A 24,411-nucleotide genomic window follows, 5' to 3' on the forward strand; every position below is an offset into this window, starting at 1 on the left:
CGAACGGCAGACGCACTAGGGCTGGGACCTGGCATTTTCCCCTTTGTTATGCAGTCGGAAGGCAATTAAATATGAAGAATACTGTTATCCTGCTGTAGTGTGCAGAAAACTGCAATATAATAGTGCAATGGCTTGGTTACGGTGTCCAAATATAAATGTATCCAGCTTAGGCCTATATTATATAGATGGTCAACCATATTCACTCCTGTCACTTATTCACCCCTATCGCCCCTATTGCACTTAGTTACAGAATTGCACCACGTTTCTTTAGCTTTTATTCAAGCTAAGGTTTTATTCAAGTTCTGCCACTGTTTAATTACCAGCTTTTTTAATGCTATACAAGGTCTGGGATATTTCTGCAGGTTCCCCTGTGGAGACACATGAATGTCATCTTGGTGTGAGGGGCAACTTGTGAAAGGGAGGGCTTGAACCGGAGTCGATGCAGGGGGTGGTGGGAGGGCAGGCAGGGTTGTCCCACGAGATGGATGTGACCCGCTAGCCTCATGCTGTACCGCTCTGATGCGGGTTATGGCATACTGAACTTTAATTATATGCCTCAGTGGTCTTCCCCCCGCACCCCCTTTTTTTTTTTTAATGTGTTGTATATGTTACTGGGAAGCAGATGTTGGCTACAAGCCATTTAAATCAAATCCTTAGTCAAAGCCGTATTCAGTGTTGCAGAGTCCAGTTGGGGCAAATTGTGTGTGGAGCACTTTCAAGGGAAGCTTTGAGTCCTGCGTGATCCCTTCGCTCTCAAAGGAGGGGAAAGCTTACAAAGGAGACGAGGCAAATGAAATAATCCGGTCAGATACTCACTGAAATAATGCTGGTGGGAGTAGCACAAATCCACATTACTGAGATGGCTGCACACAGCCATCAATGGGAGGAAAAGTCTCGCAGGCTTAGGGATGGGCAATTGCTCTGCACAAAATAGAGCCAAGGTACAGCCTTGGAGAAACTAACTGCATGGCTAATATCAGAATTAGCAAAGTTTTACTAGCGAGACAGCCTTGTAACTTGGTGTGAGTCTTTATTTTGTTCAAGGTTGGGTTGGTGTTATGTCTACCCCTTGGTGTCAGGGATATGTGTAGTTCCAGAAGTACTTGCAGAAACATTGCAGCTCAGGTTACTCTCTCCAGATATTTCTTCTCTTTTTATTCCTATATTGGCATAGGAAATTTGTAGTTTGTTGCTGGCATTAAACTATCAGCTAAGTTCAGTATCCTGCTCAGAAGCTATCCCAACTGATGCGGCACACCTTCCTCTCCCTCCCATTTCATCCTCCGTCCACCTTCCCTAAGTAAGTGAAAGTTACCCGATTTTATGATCTCTGGTTGGGCACACTGATGCACTAACAAATAAATAGTGCAAGATGCCACATCCCGCTTAACTTGAATCTAGAAGAAATATTTTTATTTCGCCCTTCTTTTTATAGCCTCAGTTATTCACTGTTTGAAATGTATTGCATTGTATAGTTGTGCCATAAACAATTCACTAGAAGTTTATTTATAATGTTACAGCTTATTGACATTTGTGTTGGGGGGGCGGAAATGAAAAGCTCCCCCATGCTCCTGGAAAAAAAAGATCAATCTCAAGCAATAAATTTAGAGGTGCTTTCAGAGACTGCATGAGGAAACCTACTTGCTGTCATTTTGCTGTAAGGACTCAATTTTGTACTCACTGCAGTCACTACTGCCATTGCTACCAGTGGTGCAGCGTCAAGTATTAAACGGGCTCTGCTTGCATCTGGACCCAGGATCTAGATAGCTTGTGTAGAAGCAAAGCCCCTTACTCCCACGTGGATTTACATAATTGAATGCAACCCTAAAGTCAGTTCTCAAAGTGGTGATAAATCAGAAATGTTGCTTTTTTATTTTTCTCATTCCAGCATTTTGATTTGTAACTATGCAACTTTATTACGTGAATTGTTAACCTAAAAAGAAGGGTTTCTGAGATACGTTGGAAGATTTATTTTAACATTAACTCCAGTAAAGAAGCATTAAGGAGCTAACCAGGGATTTTAGAGCTAAGCTCTATTTAAGTAGCTAAACTCAAAAATTTCTTTTGGGAATGATTTGCTGGTTAAATTTCAAACAGCCTATGTGTCCTCCTCGATACGCCTCCTGCGCTGTACAGAATAGTACCTTCTGGATTTGTGCCTGCAGGCTCACCCGCTCGTGTTGGCGACTCACCATTTCAGTTGTTCCCAAAATCTGTAGGCAATTTGTTTTCTTTTACATTGTGTACCATCATGTAACAACTGCTCGGTAAAGATTGTCTAAAGTTTACAAAAATGGTGCCTTTTTCACTGCTTCAATACCAAATGCTGAGCTATACCTTGACTTTACAGAATCAGCTAAGTGATTCGTTTGGGTGAATTTTTTTGTGTAGAATTACTTCTATTGAAGGAAAGGTAATGAAAGTTTTTCCCATGCTTCTTTAAATAAAGTATTTGGACTCTATTTCAAAAGGTACTAAGCATGGGATTCATCTGATGAAACACAGGGCCAGGCGTAGTCCACAAGGAGATAGAGGCACGTTCAGAGTATGGATCCTCATGTTCTAAGACGCATCTCCAAAACAGGTCTGAGGAGTCACCCTGCCCTAAAATGCTTATTTCTCACCATTGACGGTAATGACACGTTAGTGTGACTAGCTCAGATGCAGACCCCTCCACGATATAGTTTAGGCTGAGATGGGATGCATCCTCCCCTTGAGACTGTATTTGCCTCACTTCAACTTTTCAAAGGATAAAAACAAAAGCAGAAAAAAATAATAGGGGTAAAACTCACAGGGACCTTTTGGGTCACTGAGTCATTGGCTTTGGTGGGCAGGTTCATTGTATCACCCTTCCCATAAGCTGGTCAAAATCTGCCTGAACTCACGGTGTCTGCAAATCTGTCTTAATTTGCGGTCTGCTAATTTGTCCCTGTGCCAGCCTTCTTGGTTAAATATTTCTTTTCCTTCCCTCACATTTATCTCCTCGATCTGCTTAGAAAGAACTGTCATCCCCCCCTTCCCCTGCATAGACATGCCTATTTTCCTTTCCTTAATCTAAGCAAACTGATCTTGTCTAGAAACCTCATTTATGAAATTTTACGAAAATTTTCTTGGTCATTCCAGCTGCCTCTCTCTGCACGGAGTTAAGTTTGAATACATCTCTAGAGCAGAGCTGTACATATTACTCCAGGCAGAGAATTCATCTTCGCTTTGTAATTGGGGTTTAGCTTTTCCTCTTGACGGTGGAAACGCTCAACTGATCCATCCCGGAACTGGATTGACCTCTTCTGTGAGTGCAACCCACTGATTGCTCTGAGTCACTGTGGGATTAACCCATATACCCAAATATTACTTTTTCTTAGTAATCTTCAGCTAAAGATCATTGTAGTTGTAGAAATTTTTGTTAATTTGCCCTGTAATGGATGCCTTGAGACTCTGTATTGTTAAGCTTTATCACATTTTCCTTTATTCCCACCTGGTTATTCTTCGCACTGATAGTGTGTTCCAAAGCTGTGCCATCAGCAGATTTTGTGACCATATAATATTTGTGCTTACTTCACTAAGAAACCAGCGAAATCACCGAGATTCGCCACTTGTAACCCTTGCTAGACTTCCTCTTAATGGTTTCCATTTTGCCATCCTTTTCACAAGTTCCTCAGTCACCTTACAGTCCCAGTTGTGGTCCCTGTTTTCTCTGTGTTTCCTAATAATTTCACCCCTTGCATTACCGAAATACTGCATTTCTTTTATTTAGAAAATGGGGCGTGTTAGCAGAGAAAGCTATCAGGAAAACTTGGCTAGATCCTGGCTAACCTAAGCTTAGCAAACCTATTGCTGCACTGATTGCATTTTGATTTATCTGAATGTTTCTAATTACTCTTTCCCTTAACGTTTGTTCAGTTTATTTCCTTCTTGATGCATTAGCTTTTCTGGAAAACATCAGCATCATCTTTGAAAACTAAAGCTAAGAATTAATTTAAGTTTTAGCCCAAGCCTGGATTATTTTTACTTCATTGCAGCTTTATCACTTTTGTTGTTCTTTTTTCATTTACAAATGTGAAGAATCTTTGGGTATTTGTTTTAATGTTCTTTACAAGGAAAAGTTCAACCTGACATTTGGCAATTCTCACTTTATCCCTATTCTTTTTACCCTCTAAGGTGTAGCTTGCTGTTGATCGATTTTTTATTTCTTATATATTGTCAGTTCTCTGTTTCTGTTTTCTTCCTTGGGTGATTATTTACTCATTTATAACTGATGCCCAGCTTTACAAGTTTTTCCCCTTCTTTGAGATACAGCCTCTGGATATTTTGTACCTTTTGAGGTAAGGACATTCCAGGTGTCCTCTGCTGCCAGGGGTCTGACTCTCCTATCTCTCACAGTCCAGTTGTCTCACTTATTATTGTGTATAGTTCAATATACTATAGTTTATAGTTTACCAGCTCTTGCCCTTTTGAGATCGAGAACCCCAGTCCAGTTTACTTTGTGATTGTTCATTTTTTTATGAACTGATTCGATTCCTCCTTCAAGCCAATGGGGACTTCTGCAAAATCCTATCAGAACCAAATGTAGTGTAGCATCCCTTTCTGTGGAGTAATTGGCTATTCAATGAAGAAATAAGCATGCTATTGCATCTGCAGACAGTCTCAGCCTACTGTTATTAATAGCATTTATTCTCCAAGCTCATACCGAGAAAGATAAGTCTCACATTGTGAGGCAGTGCTCCGTAATATCTATCTCTGTAATAACATAATACAGGTTTGGATGCTGCCCAGATCCGGGCTATCCAGATTTCTAAGGATGGGTTTAATTTCTTCTCCCGTAAGCTGTGTAAGTGATAGGCTTCAGCTTCTTCATATTCAGTGGGAGGGGAGAGAGACAGCTCCAGGAGGTGATTCATCCCATCCCGGGCTGTCTGAGGTGGATTGGGTGAACCACTCTTCTGACATGCCTCTCTTCACTCACCAGGGAGGAAAGCTGGACAATTCACATAGACTGGATGGTTGGCCGTGAGGTTGCAGCATTATGTGAGATGAATCCCGCCCCAGGAGGGTGGTTAGAGCTCAGCCATCATGTGGCTGTGGCTTGTGCAGGTGTGCTCAAGCTCAACTTACATGAAACCATTTTGCTCTGGCACAGAGATAAAAAGCTCAGCCTGGGCTGCAAACTCCTCAGAGGATTTGATCACTTTAATGGCTAGTTTTGCTGAATGCAGGTTGCTGTAATTGCTTGTGTCTAGCAACTCTAAGCATATTAGCTTAAATTTAGCTTAAGAAGGTCTGTATATACTGCAGTCACACCTTTGACTGCAGTGGCAACATGACCTACAGCATTTCGTAGAAAGGTTTCCAGCTCTGGTTCTTGGCCACTCCATAAATTCTTCAAAACCATAATGTGCTGAACATCAAAACATAGTGAAAAGCTCTTCTTCTTTTTCCTCTGACCTTTTCCGAGACAGTGTTTTCTTTTAAATGATGCAGTACTGATCCCCATTTTCAGAGCCGTGAGGATTTCAGTTTTAGAACACATTTAAAATGCAAGTTTCATTTTTTTGTTGCTGTTGCATATGTGCCCACAGCTAACAACAAATAAATAAAAAATCATGGACTGAAATCTAATTGAAAAAGTGCCTAGAGTTAAAAACACATTGTTCCCTCATAGAAAAAAAAAAAAATATGCACAAATTTACCATTTCAGCACACTGGGATTTAATTTTGAGGTTTAAGCAGATTTTAGTATATTTAGAAGGTAGAAACTAATGGCTGTTTTTGTTTTTATTTTACCTTTTTAAACATTTATGCAATAATTTCCTACTGCAGGAAAGACTTACTAGATTAGCAAGTAACCAGCCGATTAAATCTTTTAATGTCTTTTACAAAGACGCAGCTCTGCTATTCTGTTGCTCCTTTAGTGTAGAACAGACTCCACTCTCTCTGTCCTGGATTAGGAGGACATCTCTGGCACTCATATTAACTTGAATGATTTCCCGCACTTGTTAACCTTCATTTTCCTTTGATGACAATGTTCCCTTTATCCACTTGCATGTTTGGCTCTCGACCCCTGTACAACATGACTTTGACAGCTTCATCCTTCCTGTTGCCTGGCTTATCAGGGATTCATTAAGCGCAAGAGAACTCAGCTCCCTGTTCTTGCTCGAGGTGCAGAAGTCTGTTTCCACGGTGCGTATCACAATTGTAGGAAACATCTTTCTCAGCCTTTTGGTCAGAAAAGTTTAGTCAGACACACAGACACTTCTTTCATCCTGGAAGACTGAAGTTTGACGATGTGGTAACATCTAGGATCTGAAACGGCAAGATTTGGGTAATTTTAATGGGAAGGAGCAGTCCCTCTGCATTTCAGACTGAGTGCTGTCATCACTTGTGCCTCCACTATCAAACTGAATTTCCTTTCTTAGTAGAGAATTTGAGAACACAGACTTTGCAAGGCGATTATGTCGATAAACTTGGGCTTTGTTTAATCATGAATGGCTAATTTAATTCCAAAGTTGAACATCCATTCCTTAAAAATGTCTTTCTGGATAAATTTGACATTGTCTTCATCCATTGTGGTGGCTTCAGCTGTCTGCTAAATAGAAACAGTGGTACAAAAAGGGCTGGTTCAGAGCTACTGCTTGTATCCTCTCCTGATCCAGTGGCCTTAGAAGTCACTGGAAAGTCTACCGTGACTCACACTTGTAACACTTCAATCAATGAGGTGTATCAGATAGGAATTTGGTTCCAAACTTGACACACAAAGTGCAATTCTGGAGTAGGTGGTTTTTCAGTTAAAAGATTTCTATAGCTGAGATGACTGAAGATGAGCAAGCTTAATGTCCTCATCTAAGACATGATCAAATACATCAGTCAAAACGTCAAGGGGCAGGATTGGATGGTTCATAACGTAACGAGGTATTCGCAGTCAGGGAACACAGACCAGCAGGTACTACAGACAATTGGCCCAATTGACTAAATATGGCAGTAGAGTGACAAATGCTCCTCCCAGAAGGTTGGATCTTCAGTATCAAAAAGGTGCGTTATTTACATGATGCTAGTGCCAAATGGGATTACATGCTTCATTCAAGGTTTCTAATCACCTCTCTGTTCCTTGAGTGCTGAGGTTACTTCAGTTAGAGCAGATGCTCATCCTTTAGAAGAAGGGTTTCCAAAATATTCATTATGGAGCATAAATACAGTTAAAAGAAAAATGAAATTAAAGGCAGCCAGCAATCAGTTGAGTTTAGAACACTGAATTTCTTAATAGCCCAAACTTAATTCAAGGCAGTTAGTCTTTCACATAATTTCCACCAAAGAGATTGTTGCTGAATCTTAGGCAGAGCTTTGTGTATTAACAATTGTGCATTTATCGTCAGGAGGTTTTTTTAAGTGTAAAGGTACCGGCTTGACCCAACCCAGTACTTAAACAGTGTGATGCATCACGTGTTCATTAGTATGTGCTTAATTGCTCTTTCCTAGGTAGTGTTTTATGGAATAGGCTTTTAAAGCTTTCAATATTGTCTTTATATTTTGCAAGATTAGACATGGAATGTGAATGCTCAATAAATATATCTCTGATTTTTTGGCCTTAAAGTAGTGGGTCAGACTGAACTGGCTTACAGTGAAACTTACTTAAATGAATTACTCTTTGGAAAGAATACATTTCAATGTCACCTAAAATGAAACATTTTGTTTTACGCATAAGAGATGTGATTGTTATATGTGCTTAAGGAAAAAAAAAATCACAGCACAAACTTTCTCCCAGACTTTGAAATAAATGCTGTATTTTTCTATTAGTTGTACAACTGCTAAACTGTCCACCTACTTTAGAGATAAAAGATGTAATATGGATGGAGGGTGGAGTGTCAGATTGTAAACTCTCCTGATGAAGGGATGACTATCGGTTTGGGTTTGTGCAGTAGAAAGTGCAGTGTAAGCCTTGCCACTGGGACGAACTTAAACTACTGGGTGCAAAAAGGGGACTTCCCAATTTAGATTCCAGGTCCGTAACTCCTTCCCTAGCCTTAATCTTGGTAATGCACAGTGACTCTTTAAGTAAAATGGAAATAATGCGTATCTCCTTGACCAACACAGTAGGACCTGATCCTACAAGAAACCAGCCTACTCTTTTCTCCCTTTGATTTCACAGCAAGTTGTAAACTTTCAGAGTCACAGTTAATTCACTGAAACACACTGCAGATTAATTTCATGAAATACACTACTAAACTACTCTGCGGTTTTCTTTTTTAATGTAGATGTTGTTTCTATGGGGTGTGACGTCCATTGGCCCCAGTCCATTGTGTAACGAACATTGTAAGGGACTTCCCAGTTTATTGGACAAGTTGGCTGTTCAGAGTGCCTCACAGACATATATCCCAAAGCAAATAAGTAGATACACGTTTAGATGGAAATAAGAATGACAAACTAGATCTGTGTCTTGTGTAAATGCAAAATACAGAAATCAAACTGGGAAAATTCCACTTCCCTCCATGGTATTAGTCATCATGAGAGCTTGAATGCAAATACAGAACTTCAATTTATTAAGGATTTGGGGATCTGAAACAAATTCCAACAGGATTTGAAAAGCATACAAGAACTTTGTTGAACAGATTACATCTAGAAATATCAGATGTATGTTACCCTTCAAATGTTAGTTGCGAAAAGAAACAGGTGTGAAAGAGATTAATGTTTTTCTGGTATGGAAAACTGCAGAAACTCCAGTCTTTTACTGTTTGATAATATAATTAGCCAGTGTTTTGACTAGACTGATTTGATAATGATGCATAGAAAAGGGCAATTTAATCTTGGCACAGTAACTAGGAATGTTTGCCTCATTGCTTTCCATGTCTTAATTTCTACTTTAAATTAAACGTCTTCAGCTTCTGAATGTTTTATATTGGAAACCTTCCCTTACAAACCTTCTATTTTGAGCCACTAATTAATTTAATGCACAAGTTAGGTATATCATGGGCTTGCAATAGATCAGGAACGTATTTTTCTTCCCTTTCTGCACCTATAAACTCTATTAAAGTACATTGCAAACCATTTGTGCATTGAGGAGGACGTACACATTTCTTGTTCCCTCTCAGATGTTTCTGTTAACTTTTTGATGGTCCCTGTGCTTCTATTCCCTAAATATTTGTACTTCTGTTTATTTGTACTTCATTTATCTTGCGTGAAAAAAACCACCACACAAATACTTGCTTTAGGAAAATATCTGCAAAGTCTGTTGATCGGGAAGGAAATTAACCCTATCTGCAAAGGCATGTGGTTTTCTTGGCAGTGCCTTGTGGTCTGTATTACCCTCACTCAGAAAGGTGATGTGCCCACAGTTGTTAGTTCCATGTTCAGTCAGTGAGACTTCTTATAAATAACAAAATATCCAGAGTTATATTAGCTGTGGTGAAGGATAATGTAAGGTGGAGACTGTTGGACTAGAGGAAGTTACCCAGCTGCTCTCTGGTGGATGAGAGGAACAATAGGCAGATTTCTCTGCGGTTACCCATTACAATTACTTTCTGACGTTTCTCTTGAGTATCTGTTAATGCTGAGGGTTGTTGAAGTAGGCGCACCCCCGTTTTGGCCAGAACAGCAATCCTCTGCTTGGATGTAATAGAATACTGTTCTCTGAGAAGCTTCGAGAAGACTCTGCTTGGATGGTGTAGTTCCATCTGTGACTGCTCTTCCACCACGTTTGACCTCCTTGAGGTCAAAGCAGAGTCTCCTGTTTACTTCAAACTGGCAAAGTATCAAATTACTCCTTTTTGTAATAAGCATGCCATTTCTCACTTTGGATTCCACAGAACTCTTCTGTTACTTGGAAAGACTGAGCTTGAACGAGTAATTTATCCACCTGATGAGTGCCAAAGTTGATTTACCCTGATGAGAACAAAAGTACTGGAGGGGGAGGAGGGTTTGATCTTGTATTCTGTCATCTGGGGCATGAAAAAATGGTATAGAAAGATTTAAAGCAGATGCAGGAATCGCTGTACAGGCTTCTGTGCTAACCAGCAGGATATTTCAGATGAAATAATGATTTTTATTCTTTTCTAGGGGATCAGTAGCCTCTTCAGCTCCTTAAAAGTGGTGCGTCTTCTACGACTCGGTCGAGTTGCCAGGAAGTTGGACCATTATCTGGAATATGGTGCTGCTGTACTGGTACTGTTGGTGTGTGTATTTGGACTGGTGGCCCACTGGCTAGCCTGCATATGGTACAGCATCGGGGACTACGAAGTTATAGATGAAGTCACTAATACAATCAAAACAGATAGCTGGCTCTACCAATTGGCACTGAGTATCGGGACACCATATCGATACAACACCACTGGCTCAGGGCAGTGGGAAGGAGGACCTAGTAAAGACTCCTTGTACATATCCTCTCTCTACTTTACCATGACAAGCCTTACAACGATAGGATTTGGAAACATAGCACCAACCACTGATGGAGAGAAGATTTTTTCGGTGGCCATGATGATGGTTGGCTGTAAGTAGAATTTCATTTTATTGTGTTTAAGCAAAAGGTAGCTGTATAGCTAGTATGATGATTGCATAGAACACTTGCTGTAAGCTTTCTTGACATCCTAAAAAATCTAAAGTACCTGTAACTAATCATGAAATGAACTTGGAATTAGTGAAAACAGGAATTGAAATTGTGTAGTTGCTATAGATTTAAATTGTTTGTGAAACTAAGTGTAGTACGTACGTAAGTGTGCCCGATGACAATTTCATATTGAGTTCAGGGCCTCTTCTTTACACTTTAAAGATGGCTTTGATCGTGTTTGAAAGGTCTTGGCTGGAATTTGCTTAAAAGTTACAATGCATATTCAAATTCAGGTAGTCTGACTGAGTTTTGCTTACAAACTTGCACAGGCTTGGAAAAGTTTGAAGTGGTTTTAGCCAATTCTCAAAACATTTAGTGATTCCATAAAGTGATTGTGTACTTTATGGCACTGGTTTGACTTAAAACAAGTCCTGATTTTATCTCCTGAATGTTGTGACCTTTGTCACCAGCAAAGCTAGAAGTGAAGGAAATCGTAAGACACTATATTGCACCTTTTCTCTGCTTCCTGCTGTTTCGCAGCTCCGCCGAAATACTCTAAAAACAGTAGTGGTAAGGCACATTTCTCACGTCATGTGCTGCCAAGGTTAGATCACTGAGCAGCTCTCCAGGTTAACAGAAATCTTCAAAATATAGTAAAGACTGCTGACTATGTTAATATCATTTGGGAGAATTATTTTTCTGTTAAATAAATAATTCTTGGTATTTCTCTGATGCTTTCTAGTTTCTGAGCTCCATACAAACACTAAGCAATTATGTAACAAGAGAGCAAACAAAACCTTTTGAAAATAAGATCTGCATAATCTCTCTGATAATTATCTTGGCTAACACTTTGAGCTCATCTCAGAGAAATACTGAACTATAAAAAGGAAGTTTTCTTGCTACAGTCTTTCTAGATCTTAAGAAGATTAAAGCCATTTGTTTGGAGATTTTAAAATGCTTTTTAAAAAGAGGTTGCAGTTTTAGGACTATGCTTGCAGCGTGGTGCAATGAAATTTCTGCTGAACAGCATCTTTGCATGACGGGTTGATGTGTTTCAAAACATTTCAAAGTCCATAAAAAGCAAATCCCCACGCTAGAGCATTAATGAGCTCTTGTAGCTAGGCTATAGAAAACCTATAGGTGCTTATTAGCCATTTGTGGAAACTGCTTTGTGGTATTTACAGAAGGCTGGGGATTTGGCGAATAAAGTGGATATAGAACATTTTAACTATTGTAATATTTATTTCCCTTGTCTTTTGTGGGGACTTCTGTTGCCCTGCAGAGGAGGGTCCCACAGAAGGAAATAAGGAGCCGTGGTAAATGATTGAGGGTAGGGTGAGAGCCATAAAAACGTAATGAATAATAATAGTAGTAATAACAAAATAGATACATGGCCTCAGTAAGTGAAAAGGAAATGGAGCTTGTAACCTGCTTTGTATTTGTTCTAGGTGGAACGTACTCTTGCCTTTTCATCTCTGAAACACATGTTAAAGATGGGGAAATACACATAGCAGTATCAAAGTTGACATTTACAACAACCAATGTATGTGCCACTGGCTGATTTTAACAGTTTTCATAAGTGTTACCTACAAAATTACTAAATGTACATGTCAAATTTATAAGTGGTACCTGTAAGCTTAGTAGTTGGAAAACCATGAGTAGGTTTATAGGCTTTTGGGCAAAGTCAAAAGTAGCATCTAAAATTCAAGAAGCATGGCAAAAGGACAGTGACGTTGCTTATTGCATAAAAATAATGCCATCAAAATAAACGTGGCTTCTCTTGTGAGTGGGGTGAAGAGCATTGTGGCATGCAGGAAGGCTACAGAGAGAAGAAACCTTTTTAGATTATTTGCAAGTGTAAAAATGCTCAATTATGATCAAACGGTTAAATCTTTTGCAAACATATCAATGAAGATTTGACTATTTTCAATACATGCACATCAGCATGATGACTGCTCCTGAAATCTAAAGGAGTTGCTTGGTTGCCTGAATACTGGTTAGAAAATATGCCAACTTCCAAATAGATACTGGTCATGGGCTTTGTACTTGCAATATTTCTGTGAAGAGATCAGACCTGCAGGATTGTATAAACATGCTTTGCAGTGCCAGCCGCTGAAAACATGACAGTCTGAACACCAAAATGGGACAGGAAGGCACAACAAATAGCCGATGGAAAACGCAATTTCTCAGGCAAAGTGGCCAGTGAGCTTGGGGAAAGGATTTGGCCCCAAGAAAAGGTGTAACTAAGAAGTGGAAATTATTCGAGTTGTTTTCAAAACAAGATGTGTCAGTTTTTCTTTTGAAACATGTTTTGAGATAAACATTCAGCAAAATTCAATTACAGTTCAATCAATAAAAAACTGGTCCCTGAACTGACTCCTGTTACAAGCAGAGAGAAACTGTGAAATACCTTTGGTAATTTTCCTGAAGAAGTTTGCTAATACCAATAGTTGATATTGGCAGCGTCTTTTCTAACAGACTGTGCCAAATAAATGTCTTAAACTTAGCAGTGGAATCGGAGATAGTAATTCATCACAATCCCAGCTGCCTACTTGTGCAAACTGCAGATATGAAAGAAAATCTTCACTGCGTTGTCAGCTAGCAGCGGCTTGTTCTGCAAGCCTGAAGCTTCCTATTCACGCTGGCAAAGTTATCAGGACCTGGGAGGAGTATTTGACAAGATTTGCAAATCCTTCTGGTGGGCAGGATTGCAAAATGGTGTACTTGTTAAAAATAGCCAAATTCAGATTCTGTAGCTGCTGATAAAGCATTGCTTGGCACGGGGCAGTGGCGGGGGAAACCCAGATGAGTGGGGCTGCTTTTCAGTTTGATTGGCAGTTTGTCACTTGGTTGTTCACTGAGGACAGAATCGCGTGGGACATTTAGACTGAAATACATCACCTGTCTTGCAGGAAAGAGAGCTTTGAATAACTTAACCTCATCTTGTGGAGCTTACTTCAGATTTCTTTTTGCCTCACTTGCTTTTTCTTGGTGTCCGGTGCTGTTCAGCAATATTTTTTCTGTTGCTTCTTGACACTTGAAAAGCTCAAAATAGCAAACATAAAGCATCCAATGACAAGGGAGCAAGGTTTTTACAAGGGTTATTGTTTAAACACCTATTCTGCATTTGCTGCCTAGATTTGCTGAATATGCATTGAAAATCTGATTTTTGTAGCTCCTTTTGTGTTGATATAGGTCATTTCATCCCCTCTGCACAGAACAGAACAAACAAGCAGGTCCGTCAGATCCTTTGAATGGACCAGGAATCGTCTATCATTCAGGAAGGACCTTTCTTGTAAACCTCCCATTATCTTCTGTCAGCTCACAGCCTCTAGCAAGAAACTCTGTCTCTGCTGCTGCGTGTTGCTCCAGCTCGGTCCACGGGCAGGTTTTAGGCTTCTGCAGCACAGCCATAGATGAAGATGTAAAACTAACTGGTTTTGTGCTTTTCACAGCAAGGAATGTATTAAGAAAGAAGCCAGAAAGATACTTTTGGTTTGTACACCATTACTATCTTGCAACTCAGCAAAGCCAGGACTTCAGTGAGCAGAAAGTCTGTAAAAGGGAAAAGGCACTTTGGGGAAGGTGGCAATATGGCAGGGCGAAACAGCTTTCAGAATTCAGGAGAGATGAGTTTTTCTGAAGAAACAAGTGTGAACGTTTAAACGCCAAGCGTTTGTGTACTGCCGTATGCCGTCTTTCCTCCTGTGCTTCCACTGGGAGAAAAGTGGCCAGCTTCCCAGCTTGCAGCTCGAAAGGTCTCTGATACTCTTCTGCAGGCTTCTTGTGTAACCTGGAGCAATCGGTTTGCCCCTGCCCATGTGCAACGATGAAATTGCTCTGAATGATATAGAGCAGATTGCAGTCAGTCTAGCCCCATAAATGTGGCATTTACATGAGTTTTTTTGTCCTGCTGAGTGGGCCCAACCCAGCGCATACTTCATCTAAGCAATAACAGAAATCCGCTGTATTCCACTGGTCACTGAAATGCTCCGATGATCCTTGCTGCAAGGGAAGGTCAGAACAAGGTATCGAAGGCAGGAATGTCAATGAATGTTGAATACTTCACTGTTTGTCAGGATGTGAAAGTCCCAGAAGAACCTCTTAGTCATCCATCAGTCCCCAGAAGAGCCGAGAAAGTGTGCTTTGTTGTTCCTGCATTAGGGAGATACTTCTCATATACCTAGCTTGCTTTGGCTTCTATTTACTTCCAGATTTATGGGGAGGTGGTTGTGGGGGAGATATTTTTCAATGACTGGTTTTAAATTATGAAGACAGGCTTGTTAATTCAAATTGGTTTTGTGTATGAGCAGAAGAATTTGTTGTGGTGATTGTACAGGGTACCTTCTCTGGAAAATTGGTCATTTCTGCCAGCTATTGGAGCAATTTCTAGACAGCTCTTTCCAAAACTCAGTTTCTAATTTCATGGCTTGAAATGCTGACTTCTTGTTTTCATCCTAAAAATACCCAGGATGATACCAATTTGCAGGTTGGAAAAGAAAACAGATGTGATTGCTGTCACTCTGACCCCAAGTTGCTATTGTTCAGGGGAGAGCTGATGAAGGAGAGCGTGGGTGGGTTCCTCTTGATACCCTGCTCTGCTTTTAATTTTACTAAACAGAGAGAATAGGACATGCTCTTTCCTATTGAGATCGGGTGAGATGCTCTCATCCGAGCCACCTCTGGTTCTAAAACCTCCCATATTGGGCGAGCGATGCTGAAAGGCTGCTGGTTGCTCGTGGCACCCCCCCTTGCTGCTGCTCAGCTCTTGTTTTGGAGTTGTGACATGGGCTGCCGCGGACTGTCAGTCATCTCTCCATTGATCTGCCAAAAAACTAATTCATTATTCAAGTGGGTTCTTTCATTGTTCAAGTAACATTCATCAGTTCCCTGCCAATATGGTAGTTAGCCACTTGAGTGCTGTTTGTATGAATCACGGAGGTTTATCTAGTAAATTTGTTAAGCAGTGGCTAAGCCCACGCACTGACACAACAGTGTATAATTGTAGGAAAGCGCTTGTCTGGCAGACTTCCAGATGAGCAATCCCAAGAGTCCATGGGATTTAATTTTTGATCCCGAGGAAATTGTATGTGTAAGATAGCACCTTCTAGCAAAAATCGTTGCCAGTAACATAGATTAAATCATATTTTTCACAGCAACAGATAGTAATGTGAGAAGGCTTTACATCTGTAGGAATTCATAGGCTTGAGTGTTTAGCTGTGGTTGAAATCCAACCCTGCTCTAAGGGTGTCCTACAAGAGTCAGTCCTGTGTAAGGGCATTTTCTTTTCCTGCAGAGATGTGGGATATGGGAGAGACACGGCTCTGCACCACCCGTCAAGGAGCCGCAGAAGGGTTTGACCTCTTCAGCAGCAGAGGACTTGTGCCAATTTTTATGGTGCTCCTTACAGTTTCTTAAAATGTGGGCCAGTGAGGGGAAACACGTCTCTTTGAACAAGAGCATGGCCCCACTAGCGAGCTCTTAATTGCTTCAACTACATACAGATGTAACCCCCAAACTGCGTTTGGCAGGTGGGGTGCAGGGTGCTTACACAGCAATCGGTGTGAGGTGGCTGGAGAGCTGGGTGACAGCCTGCACCCCCTGGAGGGATCGCTTGCAGGTTATTGCCAGGTTGGACTTAGCAAAGTTTTGAATGTCCTACAGAATTTGGACCAGTGAAGGAGGAATGAAGCAGCTTCTCACTTCTTCATGGTCTACATTGTACAATGTGAATCTACTACATAGTTTGGCAAAACTGTCCTGATCAAGGCTACTGAGAGGAGGGCACAAGGATGCTTCCGAACGAGGAGCTTTTCTGTGTGCAACTGCTTCCCTCCTGCTCCTCTGCACAAGCATGCATCCACCCGGAAAGGCTGCAAACTCAGCTGTGCATTAATAACTACGTCTCAAAGGCAGAGCATTTTATTTAGGAGTGGTGGAGATTGTCTGGAGGAAATCATTAGTTTCTAATTGGACTTCTAAAAGATGTAGGGCTAATGGAGGAGGAGGTGTTGAGGTGGGGACTGCCTTGCAGTAAAGAACTGCTTGTCCCAGAGTGGTTTTAAACATTGAGACAGGGTGCCAAAGATTTTCCCAGAAGGGCTGATTTGGGTGTATTTCTAGCTGTCTTGTTCTGGGCAGGTTGGCATTTGGCCTTGTCACCAATACCCCGGTGGATGAAATACCAGAAGTAAAGCTGTGTATCACCCCTACCCCTTGTCTTTGAAGTGAGCCTATCTGGATATTTCAGAGCTTGAAGAAAGTTCTCAAAAGGCGGCAGGACACCTAGAAGACTAGGGTTAAAGATTTCTGCATAATTAAGTCAGTGATACAAGTTATAAGTGAAACTGGGGATAAATTTATTAGTTTAGTATTTCAGATGAGGCAATGAGAAAGGTGATAAATTCTTTAACAACCAAATCAGGAGAGAGTAAAACTGTTCATTCACATTTACCCATCAGCGCAAACAGGAGGAAGTGACACAGAAAGTTACATGAAGTTGCCTTGCAAGTGGAAATTTCCCCTTTTGAGTGCCATTGAAAAAGCATTTTGACACTTTTGGACTGCTGAACCATAGTCCAAGTGCTATCAGCTCTACAAAGCAAGGATATTAAGATTTTTCTGGGATATCTTTTCATTATTAGCAATCTCAGTTATGTCTCACAGCTGGAGCAGATGAAGTGTTTCCAGGCAGGATATTGGTCTCAGTGCAGCAGCCAAACTTGGCAATCTTAATATTCTCTGAACAGCTGCATAGAAAAGGCTTAGAGTATAAACGTATCAGTAGCCTACAGTAAAAAACAAGTTACTCTTAGGGAGTAAAAGATCTAGGTTAATCCACTTTTTCTTGAAACTTCAGTGAGATTGGGGTGGATACAACAAGGGTGATTGGCAGAAGCACCATGGGGGGCATATGCGCCTTGTTTTGCTCTAACTCTGACACGGCGGTAGATTTTTAGATATTCAGGTTCTAGTTTATAGCAAAAACATGTCTCTTTAAAAGAGCTTTAAAACTGTAAAAGAGCCTCCTTGGAAAGCTTTATGGGATTTTTTTTTTCAAGGTTATAGCTAGCGTGTGTTTATATAAGCTTTACTTTTATTATCATTGGCTTGATATGTTTAAATGAATTTATGGTATCAAGAGAGATGGGGCAGTGAGTGGGAGAGGTAAGAATGAAGAAGGAAATGTTATTTCATGCTATTGAGCTGTGTTACTTAAAACAACTGAAAACTGCTATTAAATAAATGATACATAAATGTGGATAATCAACCTTTACACAGTGCTCTTGCTCACACACAGTGCAGGCAACCACCTGAGATGGTCCCAGAGGGATTATCAGGTTGTCACGGATTACTCATAACATCTGTATCTCTCAGGAAGCAAAAAGTTTTAATTAATCCAACTAGATCAGCAAATATATCCGACTAGCTCACAACACAGCACAGCTTTATAGCATATTGTGCTAGAGGTATAAACAAATCTTAGATAAAAAATAATCCCCAAGGTATTATACCACTTGGATGGAAGGGGCTAGGGAGATTGTTCGTGGTTTTGTGTTCTGAAGTTTCAGAAAGCCAAGTGAGTGATCTAGGTCTGTGTTTGCACAGAGATCCTTGGAAATCTGCAGGGCTTAATTTTGTATACGCATGAGATAATACCTGTGTGTGGTTGGCATTCAAATGGGAGAGTTACCCAAGTAAGTCAGGCCAGTTACCCAGGTAGATCCTGCCTGATTTTAGTGGAGCTGTGGTCCTCAGTGGGCACTGCTTTTCAGTGGGTAAAGCAGGTATTTTCTGTTAAAGCTCCTTAATATTGGCCTAGCTTTACTTGCAGACAAGTGCTATGGTTTATCGACCAGAGTGTACGGAAAATTGTTTGGATGGGCAGTGGAGTGAGGAGACAAGTTGTTTTAGGAAGTGTCCCATTGTAGAAAAATTGAATCATACCACTGAATCAGGCCTTAAAATATTATTCTTTCACGTCAATCAAGAGATTTCCTTGCCTAAATTTTGTTAGGTTGAATTTCAGAACTGAAAAAATGTGTGACATCATTGCACATCCAGAGAGGCTGATAGAGTTGGTTTTTTTGTGTTGTTTTTGTAGAAGAAATAAAAAGCCCAAATCTCTGGGAGGTTTCATTATTGCACTACTGCCTGTGGTACTGTAACATGTTTGGTGGTACTAAGAGGTATCAGGTAATTGGATAAAAGATGACAGATACTAGTTCTTGGTTTCTCATTGCCTCATTTCTGTAGGTCTGAAGTAGTACAATGTCATGTTCCTCTTGAGAATACTGAGAGCACTGAGGACTGAGCCTGCACGTCTCTCACCTTCATTCATCTTTCCTGCAGCTTTTTCTGCAAGAACCTTGGTAGAATCAGGAAAATTTTTCTGCTGGTGGAAGTGTACCCTACGTGGGAGTATGACTGCAGGTTCCTCCTTAAAGAGCTTTACCCCTTTCCCTTCAATTTGGAAGAAGGACAGGATAGCATCCAAAATGGCATCTTTCCCTGGGTACCTGCTGTACATCCCTGCCAGTGCTGAGTCAAAAAAAATCCGGTTGTGCTTCAGTAGGAATATTTTGGTCATGAATGATTAAAACTAGTTTTCTTCCACTGGCCAGCAGCCAGCAGGGATTTGTCAAGATGAGTTAATGGCAAATTAATCTGATTTCTTTCTTTGACAAGATAACTGCCTAGTGAATAAGGGGAATCTAGTAGATACAATATATCTGAACTCTTTAAAAGGCTTCTGACACTTTTCTGCATAGTGGTCTCATGGCAAAAAAGTGAAAGATGATCTCACCACAGTCATAACAAAGTTGGCGATAACTGATTGAAAAATATCTCTCAAAAAGTAATCAAGAGCTTCACTGTCAAACCTGGAGGGAATTGCCAGAGAAGTCTTTGCCCCGTGTGTGATTTTATTCGACATTTTCATTAGCAGAGTTGAGTGACAGAATAGAGAGAGTACATCGGGAGAGTTGTGGGAAGGGTTGCAAGCGGTTTAGATGACAGCATCAGAATCCATAATGATCCCGATAAATTGGAAAGGCGTCCCAAAATCAGCAAGGTGAATGTCAATAGAGGCAAGTGCAATGCACCACGTGTAAAGAGGGCAAATCAAATACGTAAGCGCAGTATGGGGAATAACTGGCTCTGCTGCTGCGAGGCTGGAGAGGACCTTGGTGGAAAAGGGAGGGGGAAAGTGGTAGGCAGCTGCAGACTGAATGTAACACAACAGTGGACTAAAACCTGTAAATCTCACTCTGGAAAGTATCAGGAGCAATGCCATAGGCAAGCTGAAGAAGGCATTTATTCTGCTGGGATTAGGGCTGGTGAGACATCTTTTTTTTTTTTTTTTTGATACAGGGCTTTAAGAAAGCTGTAGACCAGCTGGAGAGAGAGGAGATAAATAGAAATCTGTTACAAGACAGGATCTCAGGGGAACAGTTGGAACAGGGGAACAAACTGTGGTTTAAGCTGATGTAAGCTGAAGGGGAACATGAAGATTGACTTCTACCATGGAAAGAGTGTGCTTGAAAGGGAAAAAAATGTTGGTCCTCTGTGTTTTCTGAAGGTCAATCAGGTCAGTTAGGAGGGAATGAAAGACTGGTGTTGGAAACCAGGGTTTCCAACATCAGTCCACCAAAACTTTTCAGCTGCGGGTGGATTCAGTCCACGGGCAAAGCCACCACCAGATTTGGTAGACTCCACTTAATCGATGAGTATCTGTCAGGCTTGCTCCAGGTATCCTTGCTCCTGCCTCGGTATGGCAATTGAACCAGGCAATCCCTTGCGGTCCCTCCCAACCCTACACCTCTCTGATATTGCAGGGAGAATAAGGTACAGCTGAAAATTTCTGTTACGTGTTAAGCAAGGCAAAGCTCGCAAAGCTCGCTTTCTCTAGATGGTTGACCATCCTTTAACATTTAGTGATGTTCTATGGTCTGTGATATAGTGGCTGCATGTTTGCACTGCATATTCACCCTACATCATTTCCCTGTTTGAACTGTAAAATGTGCATGCACGCACTGGGGTACGCTCATCCTGGGGAAGTTCAGCTCCCTATGGAAATGCTGCTGTTATCCAAATCGTGCGAGGCATTGAGAGACAAATGGGGATGTCCAATAGTAAGACAAAGCTTTAGTGGGATTTTTTTCTCAAGTATAAGGGCTGCATGGTAGCGTTCGTATTCTCTTAACATATTTGGAAGGCATTGTTTGGAGCTGATGAATCTTGATTTGATTATTTATGGAAGAAGAACCTGTTCTCATTGTGGGTCTGAATCAAGTCCATCTGCAGGAAACAGAGGGAAATTAATTTCAGTAGAGGAGTTTGACTTTTTTTGGCTTCAAAAGTTTTTGTTACTGAAATATAGTTCTCAACTAAATGTTCTTTCCTCAGTGTTTTCATGAGGACTGTTTCCTTAAGAAAATAAAGACTTACACTAAAGAAAGAGAACATACTAATTTTATCTTGGAAATTTTATTTCCCCCTCTTTTTTCCTGTCCTTATTCCTTTAAATTATGTATTTTTTAAAAAAATCCACATCTTTTGGTATTACCTACTGGAAGAATAGTAGAAGGATGGAAGTAGAATCTTCTTTAAAGATTGAGAAAAAAGAGAAAAGAGAGATTTTGGGGCAATTTTCTCACTTTCAACAATTTCTCTCTTTTTCCAGGGGAAACTAAGCAAGCAGGTGAAAGGAAGAAGGCCAGCAAATAGGAAAAGATATTTTTTAAAAGTTGAAAGATTAATAAGCTTTTAGCTTATTTTTTCTACAGTTTTGTTGCATAACAACATGAAGGATTTTCTAATAGAGCAGAATATTTAATTTCTCCTAAAGTGTGTAATGAAAATTAAAGCATATTTCAAAGCTCTATTGTGAAGCGTAATCAGAATTGAAATAGGATGAAGTTGATGGAAGAGGGGTTATAAATATCTGCCATTGATTTCTGCATGGTGATGTGACAATCAGAGACGGCTTGGAGGCTGAATTCCTCTGCAGGAAAAAGCCCAGCTCTATGGAAATGGCATCGTGTTGAGTTCTGTGTCAGTTTTTCCTCAGTGGAAGGTGGTCAGTTTTGAGGTAAAAGCCCCTTAAATTGGATCTTTCCTGAAGTTGGAACACTGGAAGTAGCAGTCATATCCACGTCCTGAAGTTGGAACACTGGAAGTAGCAGTCATATCCGCGTCCCTTCAAAATTTGTGTTTGTGTGTGCACGTGCCAACAGTAATGGTAGCAGCTAGGGAAAAATGGTAATTCTTACAATGCCTTGGCAAGGTTGAACAGCCTGAAAGCATCATCAGTCGTCACACAAGCAAACTTTGTCTGCCTTTGGATGGGATGTTGCATCCTTTAAGTCTCATCTCTCTTGCCTCATATGTGATTGAATGACGTTAGGTTAAAGGCTAGGAAGGCAGAGCGAGCTGTGATGAATTTTTACCTATTTTTTAAAAGCATTTAATCAGGTCCTTCGGTCCTTCCTGAACTGGGACCTTAAACACGCGGTGTGTTTTAAGCACTCGAATAGTCCCACTGACCTTATTGTTGCTTAATGCGAGCTTACCTTTAAGTGTTTTTCTGGCCGCAAGCCATAATGAAAGGAACATTTCTGATGTTTAAGGTTTATGGGTGGATCTTCCACATATAGTGAAAAGAGAATTAGGAGGGTAAGTCCCATTTGAAGGTCGCTAGGAGTCGTGCCTAAAATTCATGTACCCATATTGTAAAACCTCACCATCCATTTCAGCAAGGTCCCATGTCTGGAAGTGATTTTTTTACATGGTATGTTTGAATGATCACCTGTTTGGTAAAGACACGGGAACAAACTATCATTCCTTTATATGGTGAAAGGAGTAGCTTCTTTTTGCCACCTTCTTCCTTCTTGACGAGAAACGTTTTAAAGCACGAAATCTGATGGATGCTTCCACTCCATTATTTTTGAATAGGAAATTGAGGCATAAAGAAGATTACTACTGTGCCTCATTAATGCAGATATTTCCTGCCCAAATTGATAGTCCACCTTACCTAAAGGAAATGTAACTTTCTAGTTAATCAAACACAATCTTTCTAGCACTTGAAAGAAAAAAAAAAAGGCAAGTCAGTGAGGTAAGAAAGAAGTTCAGAAAAAAGCCGTTGGAGTCAGTGCTGTATCGGAAAATATTGAAAGGGCTGGAGGATGTCAGTCTGAAATGATTAAATGTGGGTGAAGGTTGGTCATGCAAGAAGGAGCTTGTAATCTAATCTCCTTGTCTGAAGGTAAATGAAGTGAAGGAGGAGAAAAGGGGAAAACAAGTGTGTGAGATGCCTACAACACCCGTGGCACGGTCACAGCCCTTGGAGGTCCTTGGCCAACCCTCCCTTTCCCCGTGCATGAGGTCATTTTAGCAGAGAGGTCTGTTCAGTGACATGCAAGACTCTGTGTGTGTGCTTGGGTGAGTGTGACGGCGTGTTGAGCCCTATCACATATGTTTCAGTTGCAGCAGGAGCCGAAAGCTGGTCCTGCTGAGAAGCGAAACACGGGTGAGCCTGCTGCTGTCTCATGAGACCTTGCGGGAGCTGATGTGGTTGGTGCCACTGAGCTCCTTGTCCCCTTTCTGTTCCTCGGGTAGGAGCAGGCGCGTGCCCATGGTTGTACCCATATCGAGGATGCTCTGCTGTCTTTTCCGGGAAGTCGAGGGGTAGCACTGGCTGTTAGATGGGATTTTAAATGGCAGAATTAGAGAGATTTGTCTGAAGCATTAGTCTTCATTTCAAAATAAAGAATCTTTATTGGCAGAACTTCCTTAATGTTTTTCAGGGATCGTAACAGATGCACATTATTTGTGTTGTGTTGATGGGCTTTGGAGCAGGATTACAGTTCTAGGAAGCTAGTGACTCCAGATCCCACAGCCTGCTTTGGGCATTTTTGAAAAAAAAAAAAAAAAAAAAGGTTTTTTTCCCAAGCTTCAGTGTGGGGCCCAGCACTGCAACTGTGTTACATGTTCTACCAACCGCTAAAGGAGCAATCTGGGTGGGGAAGAACAAGCTTAAATCAAAGTTCTGTGTAACCTGTTAAAAAAAAAAAAAAAACATAACAAAAAACAAACCCAGGAATATCAGACAGTATTAATGAATTAAATCCTGAAGTGCATTGCTAAACGGAGGACTTAATGATAAATATTGGGGGTCTCCCAAGTAAAATACTCTCTAGCTATCTTAGGAAAGATAGCTTCATTATAGACAGAATAGCAGGAAAATTATTCATATGGTTTAAACATGGGTGTGTTTTTGTTTAAACACTTCTTAGAAGCAAGAGAAGCCATTAAAGACTTCTAAATGTTTGCAATATTGTAAGGGCTTTGGAAGGAGTTTAATGGGAACTGCATCAGTATTGAACACCCACACGAACACACAGAATAGGAGGGACAGGAAGCCGAGCTGAGCAGATTTGATCCAGCCTAATTAGTCAGATTGTTGTTGTTTTTACAGTCTATTATTGATATACAAACACACTGTTGAAGAATTAATAATCTAAAACATTGCAGTTCATTAGAGTTTTTAGTGGTGTTCTAATAGCCACGCTCCATCTGGATGATAATAAGAAATAATGGACTGTAGAGAAGTTATGCATCCTCACCTTATAATCCATTTTCAGCCAGCTTAGAACGCACCAAAGAGGATGTTTGCTGAAATATACCACTTTGCGATTATAAATTCAGAGGGAACAAACGGAGTCCTATGTTCTTTATCTCTGCACCAGATATTTATTCCTTTCTTCCTTTGCGTGCTGCGCAGATATTTCTGTTCAAATTTATACTGTGGATAAAGGCACGTCATTGTGTCAATATGACACAGACATCTCTGCAGTGGCACGACATTTTTAATGGATTTT

The 24,411-nt window shown here is 40.7% G+C and overlaps 1 protein-coding gene across 1 annotated transcript in view; it reads left to right on the plus strand.

Annotated features, from left to right (window-relative positions):
* Nucleotides 1-24,411, plus strand: part of KCNH5 (potassium voltage-gated channel subfamily H member 5) — a 165,486-nt gene that overhangs the window by 51,932 nt on the left and 89,143 nt on the right. Inside the window, exon 7 of the mRNA XM_076345633.1 lies at nt 10,045-10,474. Coding sequence (XP_076201748.1) covers nt 10,045-10,474 — 430 coding nt within the window. The remainder of the gene's footprint in view (nt 1-10,044; nt 10,475-24,411) is intronic.

Source organism: Aptenodytes patagonicus, chromosome 7 (genome assembly GCF_965638725.1).
Source record: "Aptenodytes patagonicus chromosome 7, bAptPat1.pri.cur, whole genome shotgun sequence".
In the NCBI taxonomy this organism is placed as follows: Eukaryota; Metazoa; Chordata; class Aves; order Sphenisciformes; family Spheniscidae; genus Aptenodytes; species Aptenodytes patagonicus.